General features: G+C 43.7%; 1 protein-coding gene across 1 annotated transcript in view; it reads right to left on the bottom strand.

Annotated features, from left to right (window-relative positions):
• Positions 1-342: 342 nt before the first annotated feature.
• SLC25A48 (solute carrier family 25 member 48) overlaps positions 343-13,401 on the bottom strand; it is an 84,448-nt gene continuing 71,389 nt past the window's right edge. The window contains exons 6-8 of the mRNA XM_042781374.1: positions 10,385-10,642; positions 6,901-7,034; positions 343-465 (exon numbers count right to left, since the gene is read on the bottom strand). Of these exons, the coding sequence (XP_042637308.1) occupies positions 343-465; positions 6,901-7,034; positions 10,385-10,642 (515 nt within the window). The remainder of the gene's footprint in view (positions 466-6,900; positions 7,035-10,384; positions 10,643-13,401) is intronic.

The raw sequence follows: 13,401 nt of genomic DNA, 5'->3' as shown, positions 1-13,401 counted from the left end.
CCTTGGTCATTGCATCTGTACAGTGAAGCTAAAAGCACTTCTCTCCAAGAGCTGCTAAAGCTGCTGAGTGGGAAAATACGAGCTTGCTCTAAACAGGGCAGATCTGTGTGGCCTCAGTTACTGAGGCCTTGACCATCACAGGTGGGCATTTCAGAAGTGCTTTCTGATGACAACCAGTGTGGCAATTCTAGCCCAGACCTAACAAAAGATTAGACCTAACAAAGATTAGTCAGATATGAATGACACAGGTACATTTCAGAGGACCATAACGTTTCTATGACAAAGAAGAATTTCAAACCTGGGGAAGCCCAAAGGCCAGGAAGGAAGCACACTGACCTGGGCTCATGGATCTGTTGCCGTGTGGTCCCCGCGGATCGCCTGCAGTGACAGCTCATAGCCAAGGAACATGGCTGCACTCATGGGGAACCCCCGCACAGCATTCACAGTGATGCCCCTGAAAAACACCTTTGCACAGGCGCCAAGATTATTCCAGGGGACTGGCCCTCACCTTCTATGGGACCACATCTGCCAGGCAAAGGAAGGCTAGGGGCTATCCCACCCCACATCCTTTTCTTAAGCTGGACCCCCAGAGCCCAAAGAACCTGTTTAGGTAGCGACAATACATGGTGCCCCAGCTGTCCCCTTCTCTGATCCATGTTATGTCTGATGGCTCTTTTTCTCCCAGATTCTCGTGCTACTACAGTCAAACTGCAGAATCCTGCAAAATCCCATGTACATTTATTTAATTGCTCTCTCTCTCTCTCTCTCTCTCTCTCTCTCTCTCTGTCCACTACGCACACACCTGCACGCAAACACACACAATTCTCTGCAATCTGGAGGTCCTCACTCTCCACTCAACTCACTCTGCAATGGTGCACAGAATGCCAGCCATGACCAGCCACTGTTACAAATGTGTCACAATACAATCTCCAAACTGGCAGCATGAGGAAGCAGTCAAGCAGTACTTATGAGTCTGCAGACATGGAGCTGAGGTAATGCTTTGCCATCTAATAACCATGTGAGTGGCAAACAGTCTGGACTTCAATTTTCCCAACTGTAAAATGTTAGTAATAACATTTACCTGATAGGATTGTTAAGGGAATAAATGAGATAACACCTTTACAGCACCTACATGGTCCCTGACATGCTGTAAGCATAATTAACTGTTGATAATATCATCACCATCATTATTATTAAAGTCAGTACAATATTTTTACTCAAATAATGGGCATACTCTACATTTGTTTGCCTACTGAGCACTCCCTCCATGAATTATTTTCATAAGTTCACTTATGCTTATTTTTTTACAACAACATGAAAAAAAAATGACATAATGAGCTTACAAAACTACCTGGTGTGGGGGCAGGGAGTAGAAGGGTGGCAGGTTGGCAAAGTAATGTAGAATGTGCACGTCATTTGTGTAAAAATACAATAGTCCATACTAGGACTCTTGGAGCTCTGGTGGTGCAGTGCCTAAGGCATTTGACTGCTAACCAGAAGGTTTGCAGTTCACCAGCCTGTCTTCAGGAGAAACATGGAGCAATCCACTTCTGTAAAGGTTTACTGCCTTGGAAACCCAATGAGGGTCTCTATGAGTTGGAATAGACTAGATGGCAGTGAGTTTTGTTTTGTTTTTATTATACTAGGACTCGACCTCAACCATCAGTATCAGTGCTGAGGAATAATGGCCTATCTTTATGAACAGTTAAACTCTGCCTTTAATACTACCTGCCCCCCCCCCAAAAAAAAAAAAAAAAAACCTCACTGCCCTCGAGTTGGACCTGACTCATAGCGACCCCTCCTTGACTTTCCAAGGCAGTATCAGTATGGACGTAGATTGCCCCATCTTCCTTCCGAGGAGTGGCTGGTGGGTTTGAACTGCCAGCCTTCTGGTTAGCAGTCACATGCCTTAGGCACTACATCACCAGAGTTCCTTTAATATTACCAGAAGCCCACATTCTTCGGGGAGATGGCTGCACCTTGGGACACTCCAGCATGAAGCTTAAATGGGAAAGGGGTATCAGTGGGCCTTGGAAGTAGTCTTGGTCCCAAGGAAGGAAGCTGATGAATCAGGATCCCAGAGGTTAACTGAGTGGCTCAGTCAAATCCTAGAGCCATTTAAGCAGAGCTGAGAAGGATCCTTGTAACATTAACACTCCTTTCTAATGTCTAACCTTTCTGGAATTCCACAGGCTCACCCAGAGTAACTGAATAACAGGGAGGAACTGGGTTAGGATCCAAGAGGAAAATTCCATGGGGGTGCCCATAGAGGCTCCCTGTGGGCTTGGGCTTGGCTGTACTCTGAAAGGCCAAGCCAGGCAGGACCTCACTGGGAGTGGAAGCCTCCTCTCCCACAGTGCAGAGCCCTGCAGAAGCCCTGGGCCACTTCAAATGGCAGACATGCTTGCCCTCCAGCAGCTGCAGCCAAGCCCAAAAAAGGCAAACTGCAGACCAATTGGCTCTTATCCTGAATTTTCAGAACACGGAACCACCAAACCAAGTCTCCCCCCAAAGCCTTAATGACTTCACACCACCAGAATCATGTCCACACCCCTTCACTGGTTTGCAAGGCTCCCCATGCACTGGTCCAGAGCAGTTTCTAGCCAGCCTCTCCCATCTGATATTCTGAGCAGGCTAAAGGCCTGTGATTCCTCTATGGCACCTGGCCCCCTCCCACTGGGTCTTTTTGGGTCCCTTCAGACTGGAATGCAACCCAAACCTGGTCAGAGGATCCTGGTAGCCCTCCATGCCACTGCAAGCTGCATATGGACTGTGACCTCTTAATACCCAATATGCCCCCTTCACAGCTCTTCCTACTGTCTTCCCATCACCCAGAACTTGTCTGTCTCACCATTAATCATAGAGGGCAGGTCAGTGGCTTGACCCAGAGCAGAATCTCCTAAATATTTGTTAAATGAATCAATGGGAGGATGGATAGATGGATGACTGAAATCCTGGACATGAAGAAATGAAGAAGTAGTCTCTGAGCTGAAAGATGTAGTCCCTAGGGGGACAGGAGATTCCTGGAGGTGAGGAAGGGCTTCACCCCTTAAGGGGTAGAACCACAGGACCACGATAGGACAGGTTCCTCAAGAAGCTTGTTTTCCTAGAAATGTTCCTCTAGGTCGTTCCCTAAAGTCTCATCCTCTCAAACAAACTCCTTCATAACAACGACCACTGTGGAGTTAAAAGGACACCTATCTCTCCTCCAGACTCCTTATTTTAGATAATAAGTCTCTCAAGTATGTCCCACTGTCCATATAGTCCAAGATGATTCTCCAAGTGGGCCAAGAATGGATCTAAAATTACCAGGCCTTCCTTCTGTGCTTATGCAGTAATGGGCCACAAGTTCATGGACTTCTAATTTCCACTAAATTAAAGGCTGTTCTATTTGTAATCATCAAGTGAGTTACAAAGAGTTATTAAAATCAGGCATCATTTTCATTATTTTATTCCTTTCTAATTCTTTATGATCACTAGGTTCTTCTATAGGAAAGTAGAACAGGTTACGTAATGACAAGCTTAGGGTTTCATGATCTACCTCAGTGAGCCACAAGGGGGAAAAAATTGAGAATGGCTGCTCCTTTGAGCCACAGACTAATCCCCTTGGGACCTGGCACCATCCCTTGGGCCCTGCAAAAAGGCACTACTCGCACTGCTGCTGAAATCTGTCTTTGAAAAAAAAACAAATTTCCAGGACTTTATGTGTTTTCTCTTTTCATGTTATCTATATTTATGGGTCCTTGGGTGGCACACTTTGTGCTTGACTACTAGCCTAAAGGTTAACTGTCTGAACCCACCCAGAGGTCCTAGGGGAGCTCTGGTACACAGTGCCTAAGGCATCTGACTGCTAACCAGAAGATTGGTGGTTCAAACCCACCAGCCACTCCGTGGAAGCAAGACCAGACAATCTACTTCTGTAAAGATTTGATGCCTTGGAAACCCAATGGGGGTCACTATGAGTCAGAATCAACTCAACGGCAGTGGGTTTGGTGTTTTTTTTTTTTTTTTCCAGAGGCCCTGGGGAAGAATGACTGGACAATCTTCTTCTGTAAATATTACAACCAGAAAAAACTTACGGAGTAGTTCTACTTTGTAATACATGAGGAACCATGAATCAGAATCGACCCAATGGCAATGGAATATGTATACTTAAATGTACATGTATATAAACATGTATATCTATGTATACATACATATCTGCTTGCACATGCTGTAGATATTTTTGGAATATGTCACAAGAAACTCCTAACAGTGATTACCTTTGAGCGGAGGAATGAGGACTTCAGGAGGGACATTTTATACCTGTTGACGTTTCCACGTTCTAGTTAATAATAATAATAATAAATTTAGATCCATCTGGTGAATGAGGTGGCCTATTAAGCTGAACATTGTTATCTTTCTTAAAACCTGCCTCTGAATAGTCACTCTGGATCCAACACTACTGACATTAAGACATTGATCACCTGGTCTCAGCTTCCTTCTATGACCTTGTTTTTTACAGAGCACAGTCATTTTGGGAGGAAATAATATCAGCAATATATTTTGCCTCTATGAGCTTTTTAGAATTATGATACACTGATATTTTAGGAAACAGACAAAAACATCTCAAAAGAAAATAGTGTATCCTGTTTTAATCTCTCTTTTGTTTCCCTCTGTACTTGTTGTAAGGGGCTCTGGTGGTGTAGTGCCTAAGGCATTTAACTGCTAACCAGAAGGTTGGTGGTTCAAACCTACCAGCCACTCTGCAGAAGGAAGACTGGGCAATCTACTTCTATGAAGATTTACTTCCTCAGAAACCGAAAGGGGTCACTATGAGTTGGAATCAACTTGATGGCAGTGAGTTTGGTTTTGGTTTTTGGTACGTCTTGTTGGTTAAATCACAAAACTGTACAATGGAGGCTATACACATCAGTCAGAGAAGCTTTTATAAAAAGAGAAAAAACTAAATCATAAGAATGGACAAATCCTTAAGTTTAAGGAATTTCAACCCTCTAGGCTTTCTTCATAAGATATGATGTCCAAGCTCTCATCTTTATCCCTGGAGTACAATCAGTGGTAACCAGAGGTGAACACAACATTCCAGTTGTGATCTCATAAGGGCTGAGTTCTACCTCCCTTACTGTACCTTCTATATTTCTATTAATGTAGCCTTGGAACTAGGTCCTACTCTTGACTCACTAGCATATAAGAGCATGGACTTTTCCTCTGTTGTTTACTTCTGTGTCCCCAGGTCTTAGAACTATGTCTAGCACACTTCAGGTGCTCTAAAAATAAGTATTTGTCAAATTAATATTGAACTTATGAGAAGGATGGGTAGAATTTATCTGGCAGGGCTGGTGTGAGGGAATGATGTGAGAAAAGGCTCAGAGCCCAGTAGCACTAACACCAATGAAATAGTACTCCTATGAAGCAAAGATGTTACTTTGAGGACTAAGGTACACCTGAACTGAACCATGATAATTTTAGTCATCTCCTATGCATGCAAAAGCTGGACAGTGAATAAGGAAGATAGAAGAATTGATGCCTTTAAATTATGGTGTTGGTGAAGAATAGTAAATTTACCATGGATACCAGAAAAATGAACAAATCTACCTTGGAAGAAGGACAACCAGAATGCTCCTTAGAAGCAAGGATGGTGGGACTTCATCTCACGTACTTTGTGTATGTTGTCAGGAGGGACTAGTTCTTGGAGAAGGACATAATGCTTGGTAAAGTAGAGGGTCAGTGAAAAAGAGGAAAATCCTCAATGAGATGGAATGGCACAGTGCCTGCAACAATTGGCCCACACATAGCAACGATTGTGAGGATGGTGCAAGACCAGGCAATGTTTCATTGTGTTGTACTGGACAGCACCTAATAATAACAGCTAATAATAATTCATGTCAATACTGATTACAAATGTTCAACTCTTTCCTAATGTTTCCTATGTGTTATGCATTAAGCTAAGCATATTTAAATTGTATTACTTAATTTTATCCATGCACAACTCTGTCCTTCATGATAGGGATAATTATCCTTGAAGAAATTGAGGTGCAGAGAAGTGGTTTGCCTAGATTCCCTGCACATGAATAGCTGGGCCTGTCTTTGAAGGCAAGTCTGATGAGTCTAAGAGCCATGCCAAGGAAGCAAGGGGTCCATTTGAGGAAAAATGAGCCTGATGGCTTCTCTGGCGGGAGCCAGCGGGAGTCTTGGTGGGAGAGATAGATGGGAGATTAATTCATTTGAAAATTTGGACAGCAGATGTGGAAGTGTGCTTCCTTCAGGGACAATTTTGAGGTGGAGAGGAGTAAGATAAGACTTGTGTTTAGGATCAGCCCTTTGGCTGCAGGGAAAAGAGATAAAGGAGACAAAGCCTAAGGAACTAGCCTGGAGGTTTGGAGGCTGCCTCACTAGCTGAGACCAGAGCTGATGGGGGCCAAACTAGGGTGGAGTAGAGAGTGGAAGGCATATCAGAGCTGGCAAGATGTGATGACTGAGGGATAGGAAGGGTGGAAAGTGGCCTTGGAACTTCCCACTGAGGGAAAGGGAGAAGGTGAGCAGTGAGTAAGGCAGGGTGTCCCACCCTATCTTGATGAGACTACAGGCTTTGGGAATAGACAAACATGGGTTCAGGACCTGGCTCTGCCATGCTCCAGGTGTGAGCCCAAGCAGGTTACAAGTCCTTTCTGAACTTTTGTCAGGTGGGATGTACACCTACACACTCCACCTGCCTGGGGTGAGGTTAGACAGATAACACAGAGAAGGTTTTGGTGCGGTGCCCCTGCATAGTTTTTGAAAATGATAACCATCACCCTGTTGATTTCCTGATTGCTTTCTCTATCATCTTATATCCCCCTAAATGTCTGAACCACCTTCCAGGGACTGGAATTGACCTTGCATGACTGCTATGGGGCTTACTTTAAGACCTTCCTGTTGGTAACTCTGGGAGATACAGTCCAAGACACCTTTGTATTTGCTGAAATAAACCCCATCAGCCTGGAGTCGACTTTTCACGACATCCATAGGAGTTGCTGTCCCCCAAGAAATTGCTCCTGTAAAAAGAGAAAAAAACAAACAGGTGTTGGGGGCTGGGCTCAGGGTTAGAACCTGGGAAGGCAGGGTCCTGATCCTCCCTCCACCACTTGCTGTAGGACTTGCATTCATCCCTTCATCTGTACAATGGGACATCAGAACCTACCTTCTTGTTGCTGTGAGGACCAAATGACCAATGCCTATATAGCATCTAGCACAGTGGCAGGTACACGACTGTGCTCCATAAATGGCAGCTTTAAGCAGCAGTTTTTACTGAGAAACAACCACAAGATAACTAATACTTTGCAGCATCATCCCAGGAGAAAGAAGCCAGGGTGAAGCCTGGGGCTAAAGGTTTGAACCTTCCCAGAAGCAGGATTTATTCTGAACACAAAAATGTTAAACACTTTCAGACAGGCTGGTGGCCAAGGAAGGGTCAGCCTAGATTGTAAAAAGAGTGAGGTCAGGTATTTAACCATCTCTATTCCAAATATATGGGATAGAAGTGTTGGGACCATGTACCATTGGGTCACCCTCAGCTGCCCTAGTTTAGAAACTTTTGTGATATTAATTGACTTTAGGAAAACAGCACCAGGTTACTCTATAAACACAGAAAGTGGTGCATTCTTGGGTGGGGAGAGAAAAAACAAACTGATGCTAAAGTCCAGGGCAGCTGGTTTGCAGGGTTTTGCAATTACTGTCCAGGGGTTTGCAATGGAGCCCTCAGTCTGCCCTGATTCCTTCTGCCCATCCCAGCATCCAGCCCCCTCAGACTTCTTCCCATATACCTCTGGGAGCCCCTCTGGACTTGAACACCCTTATGTGCCACTTCCCCAAGAGTTAGCCCAGGTGCTGCCATGATATGTTCCCCTGTCTCTGAGCTCATGGATGAGGGTTCTTCAAAGGAGATCTGCCTATTGGCCACTCACACCTGCTCTCAGCAGACATGAGAGCAGATGGGAGCCTTGTTTGTTCATTCAGCCAACAAGTACTTATAGAGCACTCACTGTGAGCCAAGCACTATACAGGCCTCAGAAGCATGGGGGCAGAGCAAGAACACTGCTACATGGTGGTAAAAATGTGGGCCTTGTTATATATTAGTTATAAGTTTAAAGCATAGCTGATGAGGAAAAGGAAGAAGAGGAGAGCTAAACATTTCAATTTTCTTTTCTCTAGTGGATCTTTCCCATCAGTATCAAGCACACCACACTCTCGGCTTCAAAAAGCAATCCTCCCTTGGCTTCCAGATCCCCTTCTAGCTGGAGCTCACGTCCCTGTTTCTCATTACAACAAAGTCTTGCAGAAGTTCTTGCATACTTGGTTTCTCCAATACCTTTCATCCCATTCTCACTTGATTCCATTTCAATCAGATGTTCACATCTTTCTCTCCACCAATATAGCTTTTGTCAAACTCCACATTCCAAAGCCAATGGCCAATTCTCTCACCTCCTACCTCATTTGACCTCTCAGCAGTATTTATCATGGTTGAGCTCTTTCTACTCCTTCACAAGGCTTTAGGACACCTCATTCATCCCTTCCTCTTTCCTTCTTTCTCTCTCTCCCTCCCTTCCTTCTTAGCTCCCTGCCCATTCCTTCTTACTTATTATCTGCCCCACCTCTAAAGGCTGTAGTGCCCAGGACTCTGTCCTTGACCCCCTCTATTTCTTCCCTTAGGTGATCACACCCAGTCTAATAACTCCAAATACTATTTTTATGTTGGTGACTCCCAAACACATATCTCCAGCCCAGGCTCCTCCCTGGAGCTCCAGCCTCCTGCATCCCACTTGACATCTCTCCTGGGATGTCTACCAGGCATCTCAAACTCTTGCAGCACAAACCAGCTGCTCACTGACTTCTCCCCATGCAGTCCCGACTCAGTTTATGGAAATTTATCCTTCCAGTTTCTCAGGCCAAAAGTTTGGGAAGCATCCTTAACTCCTTTTTGTCTTTCAAATTTCACATATAATCCTTCAGAACATCTTGCCGCTACTATCTAAATGCTCCCACTGGTTTTCACCATGTCCACAGAAAGATACCTTCCTGGGTCTGAGCCCCCAAGGGCTCTTGCTTTGACTATTATAATAACTTTCTACCTGGTGTTCCTTGTTCCCCTAACATTGACTTTCCTCACAGTAGCCAGATTAATTCTTCAATAACACAAATCCTGCAATCATAAACCATTACCTATTTGAAGTCCTGTGTTGTTGTTGTTGTTGTTATGTGCCGTTGAGTCGGCCCCGACTCATAGCGACCCCTCCTTGGGTTTCCGAGACAGTATCACTACAAAAGTAGGATTGCTCAACCTTCCTTCCGAGGAGTGGCTGGTGGGTTTGAACTGCCAGCCTTCTGGTTAGCAGTCAAGTGCTTTAGCCACTATGCTACCAGAGCTCCTTGAAGCCCTGTACTACCTCTTATTTATGTGGGACAGAAGGCAATTTCCTTGCAGTGGTTTTCAAGGCTCTCCATGATCTGACTCTCCGTTACCTCTCTGACTTCTTTCCTCTTACTCAGCTACAGCCACCCTGAACCCTTTGCTGTAGCTTGAGTATGCCAGGCACTCGAGTCTACCACAGGGCCTTGGTGCTTGGTATTTCTGCTGCCTGGACACTTCAGGTTTGTAAACAAATGTTATCTATCTCGGGAAGACTTCTATATATTTTTTGAATGGATAGATGAATAAACTTATTTCATATTTGTCATGATTCAGGTACTTGATCATACACAACCTTTTTGAATTCTTACAACAACCCTACGCCACAGCTAGTAATATCCTCTCTGTTTTACTGATGAGGAAACAAAAGCAGAGGGAGGTTAAATAGCCAGCCATGGTCACAAAATGAATGCATGTGATTCTGAGCTTGGATCTTTCTGACTGCAGAGCCCCATTCATTATCCTGTCTGCACTAGCAGTGTGACCTTGGATTAGCTACTTAACCTCTCTGAATTTTAGCTCCTTTACTTGAGAAAATGGGAGATTGATTCCTACTTTATAGAACTAACACAATCCTCAACACTAAAAAGGTTGACAGTAAGCAGATATTCAATTAAGGTGAAGCATGATATCAGATTTTCTTATCAAGCTCAGTAATGCTTGAGATAGATAAGTGATCAAAATATATCTATTGACTGAAAGTTCAGGAGTCCAAATAAGGACTTGCCAAATAAGGGAAAAGGAGGGGATCTTTCCCATTTCTAACCTTTTACCCGCCTGACAGGTTTGGCACATAGTACATACTTAACAAAGAACTGTTGGGTGAGCATCTCAATGAATCCTGTTGTCATCAGGGCAGAGAAGGGTAAGACAGACTTCCCAGCTGTCCCACTATAGTAGCTGGTGCAGTGATGGAGCTTCAGTCACTGTTGCCCTTACCTGCTAGGCCTCCCGCCAGCCACACAGCACAGGGGCTGGGGCCTGCACAGGCCTCAGGTGTGATCCACTCATTCAAGAACACATAGGGGATGAAGTAGAGGCAATAGCCTGGGACATCCCTCAGCAGCATGGCACTGGCACCCCGGTATAGGCCCAGCAGGCCCTCATTCCGCACTATGGTTGCCATGCAGTGCACAGGCCCGTGGTACACTGGCTGCTCCCCCAGAGCCACAGCCCTGGGCTTCAAATGAAGGTTGGCTGTAAAGACAGAGGAAGAAGATAGCAAGTGACGCAGTCTCTGTCGTTGATGGTTCTCACTCTCGTGACTTACTGATTTTAACAAACCCTCTGACCTCTTTGGCACCTCATACCAGGATTCTGTAGTCAGCACATGGATCCCCTGCCAACATGAATAACCAGGGTGGAGAATCCCAGACAGGTGATAAAGCACCAGTTGCCTTAGGATGCCCAGTGGTTTCTGGCCAACCTTCACTACGTCTTTCTTTGCCACTGTGCTACAAAGTGTCCATGAGCAAATATGTCAAACTAGACCAAACTCTTCTATTTTTTTAACAGGTTGTAAAATCTTACAGGCTACATGCATATGCATGCCCACATGTATGTGTGTGTATGTATGTACAGTGTGCCAAAAAAGTATATAAGATTTGGAGGCAAATTGTCCTGATTCCAAATCCCAGTTCCACCACTTACTTACAAACATTTTGACCTTGGCAGGCCAACTTTTTCAGCCTCTGTTTCCTTATCTTTATAAAAGGTACAAGCTGTTGTGAATCTAGATAAGGTAATGCATGTCAAGTGCTCACCATGGTGCTTGGAACATTGAAGAGGCTTAGTAAGTAAACAGCAAGGTTATTCTTACAAGATGGTTAGCCCAAATTGGATACAGGACTACTGGCTGGAGGGCTTGCCATATTCTCATTGGGTTGTTTCAACCGTGGCTAGGCTGTGCCCTGAGACAACTAATAGGATAGCACCAGTAGTACCCTTGGCCGCTCAAACTCCAGGGACCATAGGGTCTGCTCTCTCCTTGTCTGACCTCCAGGTGTCTACAGGTAGTCCCCAACTTAGAATGTATTCAAGTTAAGAAGAACAACACTTAAGACTGTCCTATGTTCTCCAGTGGCATATTGGTTAAGGCATTTGGTTGTTAACCAAAAGTTTGGTGGTTTGAACTCACCAGCTTCTCCATGGAGGAAAGATGAGGCAGTCTGCTTCCATAAAGATTTACACCCTTGGAAACCCAATGGGGATCACTATGTGTCAGAATCAACTCAAAGGCAGTGAATTTGGTTTCTTGGTTTTATATTGTTATAAATATGTACTACATACATATTACACCTGTGGAGATCCATATTTGTGCCCATTCCAAAGACAGGTGATCCAATAGAATGTGGATATTATCAAACAATATCACTAATATCACACTCAAGTAAAATCTTGCTAAAGATAATTAGAAAATGGTTGTAGCAGTATATTGACAGGAATCTGCCATAAATGCCAGCTGGATTCAGAAGAGGATGTGGAAAGACGAATATCATTGCTAATGCCAGGTGGATCTTGGCTCAAAGCAAAGAATACCAGAAAGATGTTTACTTATTTTTTTATTGACTATGCAAAAGCATTTGACTGTGTGGATCATAAAAAATTATGGACAATGTTGTGAAGCTTGAGAATTCCAAAACACTTCATTGTGCTCCTGAGAAACCTGTACACAAACCAAGAGGCTGTGGTTCAAACAGAACAAGTAAAGACTGCATGGTTTGAAATCAGGAATGGTGTGCATCAGGGTGTATCCTTTCATCATACTTATTCAATCTGCATGCTGAGCAAATAATGCAAGAATCTGGAAAAAATTAAGACCAACATGGCATCAGAATTGGAGGAAGACTTCTTAGCAACCTGTGATATGCAAATGGCACAATCTTGCTTGCTGAAAGTCAAGATGACTTGAAGCACTTACTGATGAAGATTAAAGACTATAGTCTGCAGTATGTATTACACCTCAACATAACAAAAACAAAAATCCTCACAACTGGATCAATAAGTAGCATCACAATAAATGGAGAAAAGATTGAAGTTGTCAAAGATTTCATATTACTTGGATCCACAATCAACACACATGGAAGCAGTAGTCAAGAAATCAGATATCATATTGCACGGGGAAAATCTGCTGAAAAAGGCCTCTTTAAAGTGTTAAAGAGCAAAGATGGCACTTTGAAGGGTGCCTGACTCAAGCCATGGTACTTTCAATCACTTCATATGCATGTGAAAACTAGACAGTGAATAAGGAAGACTGAAGAAGAGTCAATGCTGCATTATGATGTTGGTAAAGAATACTTATAATACCATGTACTGTAAGAAGAATGAACAAATCTGTCCTGGAAGAAGTATAGCCAGAAGGCTCCTTGGAAGTGAGAATGGCCAGACTTCATCTCATCTACTTTGGTCATGTTGTCAGAAGGAACCATTTCCTGGAAAAGGATCTCATGCTTGGTGAAGTGGAAGATGAGCAAAAAAGGAGAAGAGCTTCAACGAGATGGATTGACACAGTGGCTGCAATTATCATCTCAAATATAGCAAAGATTGTGAGGATGGTACAGGACTGGGCAGTGTGTTGTTTTGTTGTACACAGGGTCACCATGAATTGGAGCCAACTTGACAACAACTAACAACAACAACAACAACAGTGTTGCAGTAAGTAAATTACTGATGTTATTCTCAGATGTTCACTCACAGACGTTCAATTTTATGATTTACTGTTCAGAATACCACCATTCAGGAAGCAGATTATATGATCTATAAGGACGTTGATTTTGAGAGTTGTAACAAATAGAAAGTTAGGCAATGTTCAACTCTAACAACATATGACATTGAACTACACACATGCCTGACAGCATTACAACTCCAAGTTCATTGTTAGGAAACTGACACCAACTTCATTGTAACCTATAGTGTGATCTTATTCAGAATTTCATACCATAAAAAACATCAATTTT

The sequence above is a fragment of the Orycteropus afer genome, unplaced genomic scaffold (genome assembly GCF_000298275.1).
Source record: "Orycteropus afer afer isolate SDZICR_OR568_19922 unplaced genomic scaffold, OryAfe1.0 scaffold00112, whole genome shotgun sequence".
NCBI classification, from domain to species: domain Eukaryota; kingdom Metazoa; phylum Chordata; class Mammalia; order Tubulidentata; family Orycteropodidae; genus Orycteropus; species Orycteropus afer.
The sequence above is the reverse complement of the archived record's forward strand: the minus strand, read 5'-3'. Positions and strand labels throughout refer to the sequence as shown.